Source organism: Atractosteus spatula, chromosome 1, assembly GCF_055471065.1.
Source record: "Atractosteus spatula isolate fAtrSpa1 chromosome 1, fAtrSpa1.hap1, whole genome shotgun sequence".
Lineage (NCBI taxonomy): Eukaryota > Metazoa > Chordata > Actinopteri > Semionotiformes > Lepisosteidae > Atractosteus > Atractosteus spatula.
In genome coordinates this window covers 52,375,171-52,393,417 of record NC_142706.1, presented here as the reverse complement: position 1 = coordinate 52,393,417, position 18,247 = coordinate 52,375,171, and the positions used below count along the sequence as shown (strand labels likewise).

At 39.6% G+C, this 18,247-nt stretch overlaps 1 protein-coding gene across 3 annotated transcripts in view; it reads left to right on the top strand.

Annotated features, from left to right (window-relative positions):
- The first annotated feature begins 323 nt into the window (after positions 1–323).
- znf827 (zinc finger protein 827) overlaps positions 324–18,247 on the top strand; it is a 67,064-nt gene continuing 49,140 nt past the window's right edge. For all 3 annotated transcript variants that reach the window (XM_088915139.1, XM_088915138.1, XM_088915140.1), the window contains exon 1: positions 324–579. In XM_088915139.1, coding sequence (XP_088771265.1) covers positions 537–579 — 43 coding nt within the window. In that variant the 5' untranslated portion in view covers positions 324–536. The remainder of the gene's footprint in view (positions 580–18,247) is intronic.

Below are 18,247 nucleotides of genomic sequence, written 5' to 3'. Positions count from 1 at the left end.
ATTCACATGAAAAAAAATCGGTTACTTAGAAAAACAGCCACATGCGCATTTTTCATAGAAATAAACACGTTTCACATCTGCATGTACTTATGCATGCACATACATGAATATGCACACATGTCATGTAGTCATGTAATGCTGAGGTCCGAGCAGTCAGAAGTACACCCCGAAATGTTGGGGGCACCTTGCCCGTTTCACTGCCTGCGAGCTGCGCCGGGGCTGCGCCGCGCTCCGAGCCGAGATCCTCTGTGTGTGCGTCTGCTCCGCTGTTGCTGCCCTTTGATCCCTGCATTAGTGTTAGTTAGGGGCTCGGAGACACACATACACAGAGAGCAGCCATAGTCAAGACACAGCAACAACAACACCAACCACCTCCTCCTCCTGTGATCCTATTCCCAACAACACACTCTAAACCGGGGACAGCCAGGTGCACAGCAAGTCCCTGCCATCAGACACTCGCATACAATTTCAATGGAAAAAATCCTTTTTTCTTCTTATCCCTAAACAAGGAGGAGAATGTGAAAAAAGGGGGGAAAATGCCCAGGAGGAAGCAGGAGCAACCCAAGCGCCTGCCTTCACGTAAGTCGATTTCTGGTTTCGTATATTTTTAAATGGCTCTCAGTGTGTTTTCCGCAGTAGTTTAGGGTTAAAGAGGTGAAACGGACAAAGACACGAGGTAGGTTATTTCTCCTTTTTTAGGTCTGTGCTAGGCAGCCATGTTGGCGATGAGTAGCTAGCGAGTGTATTATAAGCAGTGTCTTTAACGCTAAATGATCGATAAAGGTCCTGTTCTCCTAAAGGTTGCGGTCAGTTAGCGTGTCTGTTGGCAGTAAATGGCTTTATGGCAGAGCGTGTTTGCGAATCCGTCCATGGAAGTGTCTCTCTCTCCTGGAAGCGAAAGGGGAGGATCTGAGGATCTGGCCGCAATAAAATGAAGGGTCAGTCGGATCAGACAAGCCAGGCTAGACTCAGGCTTCCATGCCCCAGCGTCAGCAGCAATAGTGCGATCCAGCACCGCTCGGTAACTTATTTCCTCTCTCCATGTAAAACATCTAACTTTCTTCCTTACGATCAAGAGCCCGGAATGCTTTACTCGCGATCCGGGCAGTTTCCGATCGGGGATGCGACGGATAGACGGAGATTTTTAAAGCTTATGTTTTCCGTCCAGCCCTCTCGGTTCAGAAGGGTTCATGTCTGCAAGCTGCCTGTGTCAAAGCCATGGTCGGTCACCTGAAGTTCAGGGTATTTTTCCCCCATATGCAGCCATTCATTGCAGACAGACTGCGATCAATAACGCAGGCATGTAGGCAAGATGGCACTTTTCCTGACTGCCCGGGACCTGTGAAGCGACGCAGCCTTTTAAATTAGCAACGCGCTAAACTTAGCTTTGAATGGACTATCAATCGTTGTTTTTTGTTCATTTGACCCTACGTACGATGTTTACATTGTGCTTTTATCAGTCGAAAAATAAAGCCTGCTGTTGCGCTGTTTGTCCACTAGAGGATACCGAAGGTAGATCTCGGAAAACATTGATCAAAAGACTTCTGTGAGGGATGTTTTCTAAGTAAAACAGTGATTTTGAACCTGTACCTGTGTGTTTCCCTGAACATGCGCTTATGTGGAAAGCGAGCTGCGCATTTATAATGAGGGGTTAATATTTTAAAAACACAAAAGGCATATTATTTTAAATTGTTTTCACTTGTGTTTTATAAACCAGAGAGAAGCACATATATGTGTGCCCACATATTAAAATCTCTCTCCAGTCAGTTGGCAAAGTCGATGAGAAGTATTGTGAATTAGTGTTGACATCGTATTTCCACAGATACAGTGTATAGTGTATCTGATATCATTTGTTCAGTGCAAGTTTTGTCTTTCCCAATATAAGAAATTCTTCAGTAAGAAGAATGGGTAAGCATGTTTATAGGTTTGTAAGGGTTATTTGACAGGGTCTTTCTCTGGACTTCCTTCATCCTTACAGTGTAGTTAGCTGAAATTAAATGGAGCAACACCAAGCAGGCGTGTTCATACACTGAATCTGAAAGTCAGCAGTGACATTGCTGCCAAACACATCACAACACCATTTCAAACACAGTTATTTTAATTTTGACACACAGGACCTGATGGTACAATCCCTTAGAGATTGTGAGCACTACACTTGTTCTTGCCATAGTCTTGAGGTTAGATAAATTTGTGAGGAGCTATGCCATTAACTCATAATAGTTATTTCTTGTCGGTGAAAATTGGATCTGAATTCTCTTTACTAATGCTGTTCTCAATTCCTTACACATCCTGTGTCTTTACAAATAAACTGACAGGCTGATTCCTGAACAGTGTTGCCATTAAATGAGTTACCAGTTTCTTATTCCCTGATATTATCACTGTAAATATAATGTATCTTTATTTTATTTGAAGCCAGTATGGATGCAGTCTATGTTTACACAGCCTGTCTAGTTGTTGTTTAGTTTTCTGTATGATTCCAATTGTCAGTTCAATGCAAGTAAGACAATTGGAAGCACTTTATTTTTCCTTTGTTGAATGATGATGAGGGTGTACAAACTGTTTTAGAAACGTTACGTAAGACTTTAGACCAGCTGATGTCAAAACAGTCTCTTCACTTTTTAGATTTTTTATGTTCTGGATCAAGTGGGTACATTTTTAGTTCATCCACTTCAATTAATAGTCTTGTTTCATTGTGTTTGTTTTTCCCCAAGATTTATTTTTAACACCTGAGTGCCACTTCAGTGTGTTTTCGCCCTGCAGCCCTTATCTGGGTCCTTTTTATGCTCTCCTTAGGTTCCGTTGCAAAATAAAAGAGGGTAGTCCTTGATATAATATATGAAGCACAAAAGTACTAATAAAAAACTCACAATTTCTTATATGATCTTATGTTTTATATGATCTTATATGATCATTTCTTATATTATCCTAATGTATTGAAGATATCGTGTGCTATGCGTAGAGCTTGTTTTCCTGTAGTTAACTCCAGATTAGTGTTATTTCCTCATTATAGACAACCTCTGTACTGTCGATATTGCTTAACCATAGAGGCATACCAGGGTTGTCGGGGGCTTCAGTGCTTTAGTTTAATTAAGGGACTCAAAGGCAGTATCGGGTAATTCAGAGCTTGGCTGAAATGGAGACCAGAAGCTTCGACACTTCCCAAGGTTCTGTATTCCATAGCCATCACCTGATAAGATTCCCTAGAACAGCTCAATATCGCCCAGCATCACATAGAAAATACTTCCTTAATACAGCATTGTGAAACAAAAAGGCGTTTTCTGTAACTCAAAGCCGTAAATGTAAAACCTTTGGGTTAAGTCTCAGTTGTGTTAACCAAATTGTGATGAACAAACCTTTAGCACACTGCTTGTCCAGGGCTGTATTATAGGTCAGTCCTTATTTTATTATTGTAGTCTGTAACACTGTTGGTACTGCTGCTGACATCAGTAGAATGAATATACAGGCAGCTGAATGTTCAGTGCTTTCCCATCGTTCTGAGGTATGAGTTAATATTCCAGTTTGCTGTGGAGTTCCTACAGAAACAGAAATGGTATGTACATTGACCACATAGATGATCCTGTAATGATATGGGTCTGCTTCTGAAGTTAGTAGTTCCAACAGCTTAAGCTGGGTTTGAGGAAGGTGGACACAGGCCCATTTACTCAACTTCATCATTTTCTTTCCCCACAACATAAGTCTAAGACAGCAGCACAATTATGTACTGGTTCTTCAGAAAACATCCGCTTGTGGTAGTACATAAACCTTAGCCCATAGATCTCATAAAAACATTTTTATGGCAGCGGTTCTTAACCTGGGTATGCAACATGTCAGATACACAACATCTTTGTTTCATGAAACCAAGGTACTTTAAGGTAAATGTAAAAACAAAGTCATGTATTATAAATGTTACTACAAAATTTAAATAAATAAATTAAAGGAATAATTCTCTCTCTTTCATTCTATAGTTATGATATAGGTTTATAGAACAGACCTACTGTACTTCCAACGGTTTTTGAATGGGTGCAAGAGCAGATTTTGAGAACCAAGGGGCTGCAGGCTCCAGTAAAGGTTAAGAACCACTGGTGCCTGTGCTCATATCAGTGTAGGCACCTTAGTTTTTGGTTGGCAGTTTGATATGGTGCCAGTGTCTGGTGTTGCAGTACTCACTTGCTGTGGCACTAGGTAACAAGTTCAGAGTTTGACAATTCATGTCCCAGTTCAACAGTTCCTTCTCCTAAAGATTATGTGAAGTTGACTATCCACGATTATTGCAGGAAAACAAGTCGCACAAACGCCATATGTGAAGAATTCAAACGCACAAAATCCAACATGCCCTGAATAGAAAACATCAAATGTCATGCATACATTGGTCCAGACCTCTCTGCCATATTGACGATTGGATTTATATAATGTGATAAACCAGCCTGAGTCTGTGATGTATATGTCTGTATTCTGAAGCTATGTATTCTGTATCTGTAAAACAAAGATACAAATGTGTACTTGAGCTCAGCTCCCCTTTTTTCTTGTCCTTTTCTCAGTTTTTCCTCCTTTTTGTTTTATCTGTTGTTATGAAAGAGGAAAAGTTAATAGTTTAAAAAAAGAAAACATCAAATGTGAATTCTTTTTTCTGAGCTGGTGACAGTGGATGAATTAATTAGTACTCTGTTGAACTCTCCGATAATTGTCCTTTTTAGTGTAGCGGTGCATTCTTTTCTTCAGAATTCACAGTGCCCTTGAAAAACTAGAGGCAACTCTTTTCTCACATGATGTATGTCTACATTACCTAATGTACAAATAAGGGTAATGCAATAATCTGATCTTATCCCCCCCATTAGCATAACAGTATATATACTGGTATTGATTTCTTTTTGTGTTGGACCGAAAGAATGTCCAATACAGTATACAGTAGTATACTGATTGCAGTAGGCCTTTAGTGTGCTTACTATATAGGTTTTGATGTAGCATTATAGTATATATTTGGAAGAACAGGCTAGCAGCTATTTTTAGATGATTTTGGCCATTGTTCCTCTTGACTTCCAAAACACAGAGTACCAGCCAAGAAACAAAGAGGAAACAAATCACAAGCTGTGTTTGAAGTGCTTGTTTGAGTTCTGTGCAGTCTAGTGAGCCAGTGCGGCCTTTCAGCTTTATGATCATAATCTCTGTGCAGTTTAAACAAGGTGAGATGTTTGTTCCTAAAAACAGCATTTACATTTGTGTATTATGATATAGTTACAGAGATGATAAAGTTTACTTATGACAAAGTAGACATCTTAAAAAAAACTCAAGATCACATTAAGACAATTAAGCTCTCCCTCTGGCACATTTCTTGTCACTTTGCACATTTTCATTCTTAGTGTTTAAAAGCCTCACAAATATTGTGCCAACATTATTGTCCTGTTTCCAGATTCTTTTACTGCAGGTGTTACTTTTGTCTATTAGTTAATGGGAAAAATTGTGTGACCGGGACCAATTTATTGGACCACACCGAAAGAACTACAATATAGGAGAATACCAAACTATTTGTGTACAAATGAGCCATTTAGTCTCATGTAGTTCTCTTTTTGTCTGGGCAAACTGTACATTTTCGCCAAAGTGGCTGCTTTGTTTGTAATTATCTTCAAAATGTAACATTTTTACACCATTATGTTCTTATGGGTTGTCGCAGTACAGTGTATTTTTAACCAGTCTTTCAGTTGACCTGTTTTGCACCAATACAGTAATGTTTCATTTAGCAGGAAATATTTAGATTAGATTAGTAGTTGACTGCTAAAAAAAAATAGTTGAATGATTTTGTTTAGATTAATTTATTTAAGTGTCAGATTTTCTCCAGGTATGTATTCATTTTTTTCAATAATATCACATAATATCACCATATCCGTTGTGTGTGCTGAAACAAAGCAGACAATGTTGGTATGAAGTTGGAAATGTAACACAGAGTTTCAGATTTTGGGTGCCGTGAATCAATGCAGTAACCTCAGACTAAGAGCAAATAAGTTCTGGTACAATTTTTTTTTTGTCACCATAGGTAACAAGTAGGAAGGAGAAAGTAAAATTGTACTTTGAGAGAATATCAGACCTTTCCTTTGAACAAAAAGCCAGTCTTGCCCTGAGCAGTGAAGAATCTTTTTTTTAGACCTGTATTTTATCTGTAACCTGTTTTCTAAGTGTAAGATGATTGATGTCTGGCAGTGAGTGAAAGGCCATGGTATCTCCTCACCAGGATGTTTCACTGGCCTTAATGGTACAGAATCTCTCTTTACTAGTGAGTCATCATGGCTCCCCCCTGCAACGGTTATTTTGACCTTGACTGGCCTCGGGCCTGGAAACTTTGGATTAAAGGAAGAGGAAAACACAAGGGGATTTTCCATGTCAGCCTTGGCACCTGATCTGCACAGAGGTTCTGCCAAAACCAAGGTGGTCGAGCCGTCACAGAGACTCTGCTGAATCGAGGTGGAATGATTTGTAATCCACCAGCTTTTATGTAAAAAACAATTAGAGGGCACCCATAAATTGGACTGTGTGTAAAGTACCATGTGTTTCTGTACAGCTGTGTGGGTATCAGGCTCGTAGATGTAGAACTGAATAAGCCTCTACAGCATTCTCCAGCATCTACAATACAGAGAGAAATACAATTAAAGGTTATGAGACATCATGAGTGATAAAATCATCTCAAGGCACTGTGCTGCTCTGAAGTTCAGGAGGTTCAATATTGAAACTATAATAAAGTAACTCTGTTGCTCCTTCTAAATCGATCCTCGATTGAAATGCATCATTTAATAAGTACTTAATATGACGGATCATTACTTGTAAGATATCTCATTGCTTTCTGCTAGATCTTTGTATATCTGAGACATTTTTTTTGCAGTGAGAGACACTGCTGATTCTTCCAATTAATTGTACAAAGACACATGTAACGGGGTCAGTAAGACTATGTGTCACCATAGGCTTCTGTGACAGATATTTGAAAGAAGCTAAAAAGAAACCAAAAATATTTTTTTCAGACCGGGCCCATGCAGCTGATTGTTTCACAGTTAAAAGTCTAATTTAAAGATAAAAAAATTGCACAGTAATTTCACTTGCCCACACCGACCTAGAAAAAAGGAGACCTTTGTCACCCCTGTGAGTCTTTTCATTTGTCCAGCCAGTGTGAAGTTTATTCCTGAAGTTGTCTGAGTGAAATAGGTGTGCTTTTCCTGCTTGAGACTTGAAACGTTTTGACAAGCTGCAACATTAAGATCTACAGCATTGAGAGCAGCCCTTTGGCTACTGTTGCTTTGCACTGAGTAATAAGGATCTCACAGGAGCAGCAGACATACAGTTGGCAGCAATTCACAAAGCAAGACTCAGTATTTCAGCTGGGAAGAGGTGGGGGCTGTCCACAGCTCCGAGCCCCTTTCTGTGTTGTAGTACTAGAGACCATCCAAATCTGTCCTTCCCCACTGGAGAAGGCTTTCAGCTCCCAGCGACAAGAGGAATGGAGCCCTGGGAAGGTCTGGGAAACCTGTTCTGTCCGGTAGCTAGGACACAGTGCTAAAAAGGGATGTGATTTATGAACCGACAAGTTATTCTTACCATGGTTTGTTAAGAGAGAAATGTGTAGTCATCTAGTAAAAGGAGAGAGGGGATTTTAGAATGGGCATCATCATGAGTCAATGTTTTTAAAGCACTGACTTGAGCTCTGGTTTGCTGCATCCCTTCCAGTTTGGAAACCGGGCCTCCTGACCGATCTTATCCCTGCGCTGTCAGCAGGTACTTTTAGCACTTTAGGATGTTACAGCATAAGGTTCCTGAGCAGCTCGCCTGAACGAGGCCTCTTCCGGAAGTACAGGATGAGTCCTAGAGCCTGGAGCCCCCAGGCGCAGTCCTGACAGTGGGTTAACCAGGACTTGGCAAGGTGTGTGTATGTCTGTGTGGGGGGCATCTAGCCAGGCTGTGTAGGCTCCTGAAGGACTGTTAGAAGGACTGGGCCATACTGGTAGGAGCAGAGCCTCCCTCCTTCTGGTCATATCTGGACTTTGCTGTGTCTCTTCCCCTCTGCCCCTCTGGCTGGCCAGACAGAGCAGTTCAGGGACCACACACGCTCTTCTCTGCTGCTCCTTAGTCCCTTATTCCCGAAGCGCTCCATAGAAAGTGGAAGATCCGTGGGAAAAAAGGTTCAAAATGTAGGTAAAGAAATGTTCTTTCGGTCCAATATAAAAAGAAATCAATAGAACCGGGAGTGTGCAGTATAATGTGAGTAATGTTGTTTTTTTTGGTAGTGGTATTATTTTTCTCCTGCCCTGGGATTTTGAAGTAAAACACAGAAACGTATAAGAAGAGGACTATTGCCTGTTCAAAGTGCAGTAATGGTCTTAAAAGTTATGTCCACAGTTCTGTGGCTTTTTACTTTGCTTCAGCATGTAGTTCCTGTCCAATGTCAATTGTATTCCTCGTGAAAATTAGAAAGGTTTTTAAAGTTGGCCTGCTCACGTATGAGGCATTGAATCGTCTAGGTCCAGGTTATTTTAAGGGATTATAAGGGAGTATAGACTAGCTCTTATGTTGAGATCTGCTGATTCAGGTCTTCTTAGACCTGGCAAAGAGGGTGATAGAGCCTTCTTGAGTGTAGCACATCAATTGAACTTATTGACCGGCATCCATTAGAGATTCTGCAAGTGTCAACATTTTTAGAACTCACTTAAAGACCTGTCTTTCACTATTAATATATAATTAATTAATCTTTATTTTATTGAGTCAGTTTAAAAGTGCTCTTTTGGCTCTGTTATGTGTATGATGCACACAATGGTATATATTGCTTTGTGTGTTTTGAAAAGCATTAATAAAATGGTGGTTAGCATTGCTGTTTTGCAGCGCTGGGGCCCTGGGTTCAGTTCTGGACCTGGGGTGCTATCTGCATGGCTATTCTTGTATGTTTTTCTGTGTTCGCATGGGTTTCCTTTGGGTCTTCTGTTTTCCTCCATTTTCCTCACACACTCCAAGGACATACTGATAGGTCAATGGACTTCTGGTAAAATTAGCCCTGGTGTGAGTGTGTGTGCCCTGTGATGGACTGGTGTCCTGTCCAGGGTGCATCCTGCCTTTACCTGTTGCTTTCTGGGATATGCTCTGACTCCTCTGCAGCCCTGTGTTGGATAAAGAGTTTAGAAAATGGATGAATAGATAATGACATGTGTTACTGTTTTCACTGCTTAGAGCTAACTTAAGTTTAACAGTGGTGTTCGGTGTTATGAGAAAACCTGTAGTTTTTCTAAAACGGTAGATGATATGCAGTGGAAAGGAAGACATTGTATAATTGTTTCACCTAAAAAGTGTTGTTCTTTTGGCCTTGATCTTCTGCAAGATGAAACCTTGATAGCTGATTGCTATGAGAAGAAACTGTAGTGTGAGTGTACCAACATATAATACTGAACAAGATTATTATTGCTGCAATTTCTGTGCTAGAGCTTGAAGCCAATTGCATGAAACCAATCCTATTCTGGCATGGTTTTCAAAGGTGTATTATAGGGCTTCACAAATAAAGCTACAACTGACCCACAGTTTTTCAAATGTACATGTATTTGTAGCCCTCTTGATGTCTTATTTAGAAAAGAGGAATTGGCCAGTTTGTAGTCCCTCCAGATGTAGAGTTGTCAAGTGCAGTCAAGTTCAGCCTTACAGCTGCGAAGCTTGCATTAGCCCCGGGCTAGGGTCCTTCTCCTAGTCGGATCAGCACATCCTAGCCTTTTGGTGAGCAGGTGATTTCTGGACATTGTGGTCCGCTTTGTTCTCTCGTAACTGTTTGAGTGGCGGTGAAAGCCCATGAGTGATACTGTGTCTAATAATGGAGAGATTCATTCGCTCCATTCTTTCAGGATGGCACAAGACATCTTTCACCACATTGAAAATGTCATTATTGTGGCTGCAAGCAGCTTAAAGTGCTTGTCTGCATCATTGACCAAAATGTTTTTTTGTTTTCTGTCATCAGGATATTGTTTGTCAGGGGGAGTTAAAGAACATTAGAATCTGAGGGCGAAATATCTGTGGACCTGTCTTGAAGTGAAGTGTCAGTTAAACCTAATGCTTTACTTGTATCTTCAATTTAATGGTATGTAGCAGGATACCAAGACAAGGATAAGATGGGCTGGATGACCTCCTCTTATTTGGAACGTATTTGTAATTCTTATTTTCTTAGTTCATTCTTTATTTGGTAACGCTTAGCAGACACTTTTAATGAAGTTCCTTATTCCTTGAAGCCAGACTTTCATTTACTGGACATGTAAGCCATACATCTTCTCTTTTCTTCTGCTGTCAAATGCATATTTTACAGGATATGTTTGTAAGTCTGGGACAACGTTACAGATTACACAATGATAGGCTGGCTGTCTGATTACTTGGTTTATGTTTTCTTTCTTGCCTCTCACACCTTGTTTTTTTCCCTGTTTAGGTTCTTAATAACTCTCAATGTACCCCATAGCTCATAATTAAACTCTTCCACTCTTTAACCACTTCTGCCCCAAAAAACCCAAATTGGTAATAAATGTATGCTGAAACAATATTTCCGTGCATTGCTGTGCTGAAAAGCTAAAAAGTGTGCAGCATTCCCTCTTAAGGCATAGCAAAGTGCTGCTGAGTGCGAAGTGCAGTAAGGTCAATCAATTTGTTAGCGCGGCAAAGGAAGAGGCTGTAGCTTACTGTAAAATACAGTGACAGAAAATACTACACGTGTAGTATGGCATTGAAATTAGAGGGATTTTGAAGGACAGTTTTTTTACAAAACAAAAAGGTGGATTCCCGCACTACACACTACATGCTGACCTGTTTCTTTAATCCTTACCAGTCACTGGGAAATGGGCAGTATTAACTCTTCCTCCATAAAGTATTCTAGATTACAGTGTAAACCCTAAATGAGCACATTAAAAACCCGATTTGGCCCTTTGCTCAAGATGCATTTTCTCATCCATGATAGGAACTGAATATGTCATTTGCTTGCTTCTGGTTAAAGGTGTTGCAAGAAATAAAAACCTTACAGGAAGTTGTTTATACATTATCATCCTGTGGATTTAGTGAATTAATAGCTGGGTTCCTGCACACTTAATGTTGAGGCCTCACGATGACATTCTTTGATTAGTCTGGACATCTAATCGTTATTGTATCACAACCATGTCTGAGTCTTCAGTCGCATTCTTTTCACTTAATTTTCAAATCGCTGCTTGATTGGACCAGTAGTTCACAAGCTTAGGAGGGCCACAATTCAAGGAGCCAGTTCAAATAGATTTTACTTTGGTTGAATGTCGGTGATAAAATTAGAGCAATTGGCCTTTTGCCCTTACCCCTTTGCACTAAAAATCTTATCATCACCGAAAAAAATCTAAATGAAGAAAAAAGAAAATTTGAACTTGCTGTAACGTGTTCATATTCATCCCTAGTTTACTTTGTGACTTTCTCCATGATAAAAGATGTTAAAAACTGTACAGTACCTGTGTTCATTTCGCACTAGTTGTATGCATGTAGAATAATCTCGATTATTGGTTGAATTGGCTCAGCACTTCCTCATAGAAAAAAAAGGTCAGATTGAGAATCTCAGCAAATTGTGAGGAAGAACCCAGCATGTATTTAGCTGGTCAGAGATGCTAGGATGACATTTCTTTAGGGAATACATCACACAAAACATAGGAGGTAATCATAAAATAAATCTCAAGTAGTTCAAGTAGGTAGCTGTGTCAGCATGCGTAGGCTGCAAGGGAACAAGTAAAGGTTTATTCCATGCTGAAAAGAGAAGAAAAGCGTTCTTCGGTTGTGAGAAAGAGAGGAAAGGAAATAAAATAAATCTCACTTTTCATCAAGCCATGGAAGAAGCCAATAATTAGAGCCTTATACACAGGAGATGGCTGATACTTATTCCACCCCTGTTCCAGAATGTGTTGCTCATGCTGAATCTGACAGCTTTAAGATAGCATGTTTGTAGCCAGATTCCCTCTCCAGTTTATGTGCATTAAGACATTTCTTTCAGCGAAACAGCCATAATAACAGTTTCCACATTTGTCAGATCAGTGTCCAAGGTTTTTAGATGTGGTTTGGTTGTGACAGCTAGACCTTTTGAATACTGGTACAAAGTGAATGACCTTAGTCATCAAGTAGGATCTTAGTGCCCAAATTAAACTGTTGTTTTTGGTTTAAGGGCGATTTCATTTGTGCACCTTGACAGATGATCATTTTTGTGTTCCTGGCTGGAGAATAACACATACTGGGATCCTTCTGATAATTTGTCCCATGGAATTGGGATTCCAGGTGTGAACTGTCCTCTACCAGGAAAAAAAATATCAGTCAACACTCATTTTGTAGTGTGGTTAATATTACAGTATGTGTGTAAAAGTGTCTGTGACACCTTTGCTTTAAGTACTATGTATAGAAAATAGTAGTTCAGGTGGGGAGCTGCGTCAGCATGCGTAGGCTGCAAAGGAACAAGTAATAGGTTTATTCCATGCTGAAAAAAAGAAGAAAGAAAACACAACGTTTCAGCTGTGGAGCCTTCTTCAGGTGCCGCACAGGTGTCCACACCTGAAGAAGGCTCCATGGCTGAAACGTGTTTTCTTTCTTCTTTTTTTCAGCATGGAATAAACCTATTACTTGTTCTCATGTGTAGAAAATATTGAGATTCTCGGGGTCAAAGGTCAAAATGAATAATCATCCATTTTTGACAGGCATAGAATTTTATTTGATCAAGACTTTACTGTGTCCCTAGCTGGAACTTAATATGTGAAATATATTTGGAGGTGTGCTGGAAAGGACTGGAAGTGTAGTCTTCAAAAATGATATAATTTCAGTGCCATTGTGGACAACAGCAACCCATTCGTGTTGGAGATATCAAAGCTTATTTGAGGAAATCTGGAACAATCTAACATGTGTATAGTTGTTTTAATAGTAAGAGCGACTATAGCCTACAACTAAGGAACCCCAAACAATAGACATAACTGCAGTCTGCAGTGTAGTACATTAATACATAGCAAACTGAAAACTGGAGTCAAATTATTTCTTTAATGAAAGAGACAAACTCAAATGGTATTTAAAAGGGAACAATTATTTCAAGATGTGGGCAGAATAAACTTAGCAGCATCTAGTTTATTTTTTATGGTTCCTCATTTACTGCGATTTCAGTTTCCATCCTGTGTGTTGTCTGGAGCAAACGGAGGATTTGTCAGTTTCCTCACAGCAGTATGTCTGGGTAGTTCAGGACACATGCAAGAGGGCAGTGTTAGAGATCTACGTGTAGCGCTCATGCCAGTCCTTAGCGGCAAACGGCAAAAGGCTGAGGGTCTGTACAGACCGCCACTCAAATGTAAGATGGAGTCTCCTGCTGTTAAGTGACGCTGATGCCCATAAAGAGGTTGCCCTTTCCAAGACTCGCACGGACGGTTCTTGAGCTTCCGGAGACTGACGGGATTAAACTGAAAGAGGCATTGCTCCAGGCTGTTATGATCCAGCGCCTGTCACTCCCATGCTACTTAAGACGGCGATCTTTTCGGGTGACTGGGTGGCCAGTGGTTTGGTTCAGTCATCTCCTCTGCACCAAGGCTCTGCTGTATTTTACTGTGTTGTAGACTGGGTTTCTGCATTTCAGGAGCCCCTGTGACCCATCTGTTGGGTATGAGGTGCCTTGTCAAAGTTGAGCAGACAACTGCCCTGCCCTGTACTGTAATTTCTTTAGAAGGTTCTAGACTTACCTGTGTGTTGTCCCCTTCCTAGTACCGTTTTGTTTCAAAATGAGGAGAAATAAGACTGGGGTTTGTTGTCGGCTGTTCTGTTATTGTGCAAATGAGGAAAAGGGGCATGTGGGAGACGATCCATTATTATTCCTGTGCAGTCCCTGAATGTCAGTGACAGGAAGAATGAGACAGAACCCCTGTGGTATTACTGTACTATTACTGTACTAATACAGAAACACATATGTGCCAGTACACTGTTTTCTGAGATGTTCTGTAGTCAATAAAAGGGTATACTGGGGGTGGATGAATCACAAGGTAATATCAAAAGAATAATTGTTTTTCAATATGTTAGCATTGTCCAACATACTGTAGCAATGCAATTGTGTGTGTAGCTGTACGTTTATGAGAAGCTTGAATATTTTTGCTATGATATACTATTTGCTAGTATATCATGTACTGATATTGTACTGAATACTGAAAAGAACCACTTTTCCTTTTGAAAATATATGGATTTTTTTTCATTTTCCTCCTAAGCTGTGGAATCCTTAATAGAACCACTTCAAAAATGGTAAACGGATGGGTCTACTTTTATGTTGTTCTTCTTTTTAATGTCTATTTTTACACTATTTCCCGTGGCTAATTGGATAGTAACAATCGGCCTTCAAGATTTATTTTCATATAGTTCTAAACTGGGTAAATTATTAGGCTTTGCAATTTTCTGGACACTCCTGTATATTCAGATAATAATGGATAGACTTTGTGCAGTAACTTTGAAACAGCTTTATTCATTCTGTTTACAAGACAATCCTTCATCTTATCTTTCGTAAACAGAGTTTTAAAAAAATTACATTTAGGAACTATTCTGTACAAAGGAATAAAACACATTTGGGTTCTTGTAGCATTAATATCATGTCTTATTTGGATATGAAAAGGAAAATACTGGTAGCATGAGCATCTATGACTGTATAACTAATATTACAACGTGGATGGGTTATGTTTTGCTGTAACAACAAAACAGTTGCCTTGATTATTTGAATGTCTACATGCATAAGCAAAACCCGCAAAAACAGCTACTATCATGGAATTATGGAAAAGTTCATTACCACATAACCCTAATAATATATGGCACTGGTAATTATGACCGAAATGTCTCACTCCACTTTTAATTGAAAATAACATTGTCTTAACAATGTCCGGTTTGGTTTCTCAGTTATCCACAGAATTGTGTCAATGCAGTGTTTCTGCAGCAGCATTCAAAAACCCATCCATTCCTGCCCTGATAAGAATAGTGGCAACTGCGTTCTCCATTCTCAAGAAGCAATGACTAAGAATGGAGATTATACCGCTTAACTTTGGGCTAGATAACTTGGCATCTCAAGACCATGTTATTTCCCCTCTTTCAGTAAAAAAAATGCAAGTTAGGAACAACAATTATAATAATTTAAAACCAATTTGTCTTACACTATGTCAAATTCAATTAATTTAATTAACTTACAAAATCCACTTAAAATACAAAATGTTGAAATCTGTGTTTCCCGAATACAAATGTAAGTGTAATGGAAAATCCAGATTATACATTTAAAACAGTTCTATGTGTAATAATAATTATAATATCAATAATATCCTATACTTACATAGCACTTTTCTGTACGCTGTGCTCATAGGGGTGTACAGGTTTTGGGGACTACCCTCCACCACCATATGGATGATGCAACAGCAGCCAGAGTGCGCCAGTGTGCTCAGCACACACCAGCTATCAAAGGGGAGAACAGAGTAATGAAGGAAAATTTGTAGATGGGAATTATTAGGAGGCCGTGGCTGGTAAAGGTGAATGGGGAAATTTGGCCAGGACACCAGATTTACACCAATACTCCTTTCGAGAAACTCCCTGGGATCTTTAATGACCATGGAGAGTCATATATCAGTGGGGGGCAACCTTAAAGGCTCAAAAGCTTAGACAATGAAGCAGATTGCCCACAGCAAACTTAACAAGAAATTGCCAAACTAAGCACATCCTTTACTGATAACCAACACTGAAAAAATGTAAGAAAACAAAACCTGAATGATATGTCCTTGTTATACGCGAATTTACCTCAAGCGGTTTTGAGTATCCGCGCCAATTTTCTGTGTACCATTTTGCCTTGCGCGACTCTAATTCTGAGGATCCGCGAGTTCAAGAAGCATTCGTGCGCTGCAGTGTGTGCTGGCACGAGAGTTCTTTTCACAGGAAGAGAACCGCGTGGTCAGATCTCGTTCTTTCTCAATAAACCTGCATTGCCAGTAGACATGTCAGTCGTTTCTCTCACATTCTCATACTGCTCTGTGAATATTAGTGTACATTATTGCTTTGATGGGTATTGATATGTGATTGTGCAAAGATGTGTTCGTGATAGTGACTTCCTAAATAAAAGTAATAGGCATTAGTTATTGTTCTACCCTGTTATAGATGAAAAAATGTTTGAGAGATTTTAATCTTAGTCTTAATAGGTGGGTCTTAACTTCAGTTACCCTAACCCTTTTTTACCCATAAAGTTTACCAACCGCGAATTTATTTACCACAAAGAGTTTTCAGGAATGTAGTGGCACAAGGTATTACTATATATATCAGGGGTCGGAACCCTTTCAGAAGGGACGTGCGAAGAGTTAGCTCATGTAAATGTTCTTACAGGTTTGTGTGACACTTTTCTAATGTCAATAATAGTCCTGCTCAAATTTTGGTTAGTAAAAAACAAATATTAACATATAATTAATAAATGAAAATACATGTGTTACCATTTAGTCTGATCCTTGCCCTTGCTGAGCCCTCCAGTCTCAGGCTCGTGGTTTGACACTTTAAGCAGCACACAAGCTTCTTGAGTGTTCAGTTGTTGACCAGCTGTGCTTCACAACTTCATGTGTGAAAATATCTGTCCTTAGAGGTATGTTGATCCAAATACTGAGTGCAGTGAAAATGCAACTTTCTTCAAACAGTCAAATTTTACTAGCAGGGACATTCAGCAGGTCATGATAGAAACGCTGTGATCATTTTTAGTAGCCTCAGCTGTGTTTTGCAAATCCCAGAACTTTGAGTTCCATAAGTCAGAGCTTATTCCATAAGTCAGAGCTGTAATTCAATTAGCTACATTCAAAATCCTACATTCAACACCCATCCAATGAACCACTGAAAAATCCATGTTTCTGGTATCAAAGCTGTCTGGTGTAATCATAAAAAGAAAATATTGGACCGGAAAGTTGGAAATCCTGAAATCTGACAGAAAATCCTGATCCCATTTCATGTACGAACACTCCCGACTCAGCAACGTGGATTGTACAATGTTTTGAAAGTTCTTTCAGATGGTAAAAATGGTGGAAAGTTGAGGTGTCGATGATCCGAGAAAGAAATGGCAAGTTTTGCAAGAAATGCCTGCCATGTTTTGAAAGGGCCTGTAAGAGTTTGACCTGCAATCTGCAGATTGAGGTTCAGTTCATTCATATGTGTGGTGATGTTTGCTAGAAACATTAGTTTTGCAGCCCATTTTTCATCATGTTATTAGAGTAGCTTTAAACTTTTTCTGACATAAAGATCTTAATTGCATTAAGACTGTCCACAAAGCTTGTCAGCACCTTTGCATTGCTCCTGAAGGAGGGTTTGAAAGTGCCTGTGCCAGATTGAGCAACAAGGAAATTCACTGTTTTCACATTATTAAGCTCATAATTCGAAATCTTGGCACAAAGATTTTCCTGACCAGTGATACAATGAAAATCTACTGTGGAGTGGCCAGTGAGGTCCGAAACGATCTTTAAGAATCCCTGCTGTTTCCCGTCCATATCAGAGGAACCATCAGTCGTCATAGAAAATATTTTCTTGATGTCAATTCCTCTTTCCTCAAAATGATCAATAAAAGTGTTAGCTATGTCTATGTCTTTCGGCCATTTTACTTATGTGTCTCTCCACCAATCTAACAGACACAGGTAAGTCCTTAATTCTAGTGATGACCATGTCTTTGTTGGCCAAACAAACAAAACATCTGAACAACTAAGAAAAGCCTCTTTTATATTCCCCACCTCTGAATGACTTTCCATGTTTTGCAACACATTGTGTGATTTTGGGACTTCCCTCTGTGGCTTGGTTTTTACTTACACAGAAATTAGTAAAGATGCTGCTTTGTTTCCGTGCCTCACTGTGGTCCGTTTATAGACTCAGCTTTGTCCACCTCAACCTTGAAGTGTTTGTCGTGTTTTGTCTGAAAATGTCATTGGACTGTTGATGTGCAACAAGCGACAGTCTCCCAACATAGAGCACAAACAGAACACTTTTTATGTTTTCTGTATTCATCTTTCCAAAAGGGCTCAAATGAGAGGACATCTAACTTTGCTTTCTTAGCATCCACCATTTTGTCCAAAATGCTTGGCCTTATACTTCACAGGATTGCAAGCTTTCCTGTGAAAACAATAGGCTATCCCCACTTAAAATAATGCAGTTGATTAATAAATAGCAAAGCAAATAAAGAGCTTTCATTGGATAGCGTGTTGTAGAGAATTACAGAACAGCCAAGCCTAGCCCTTATCCTTTTTTTAACTTA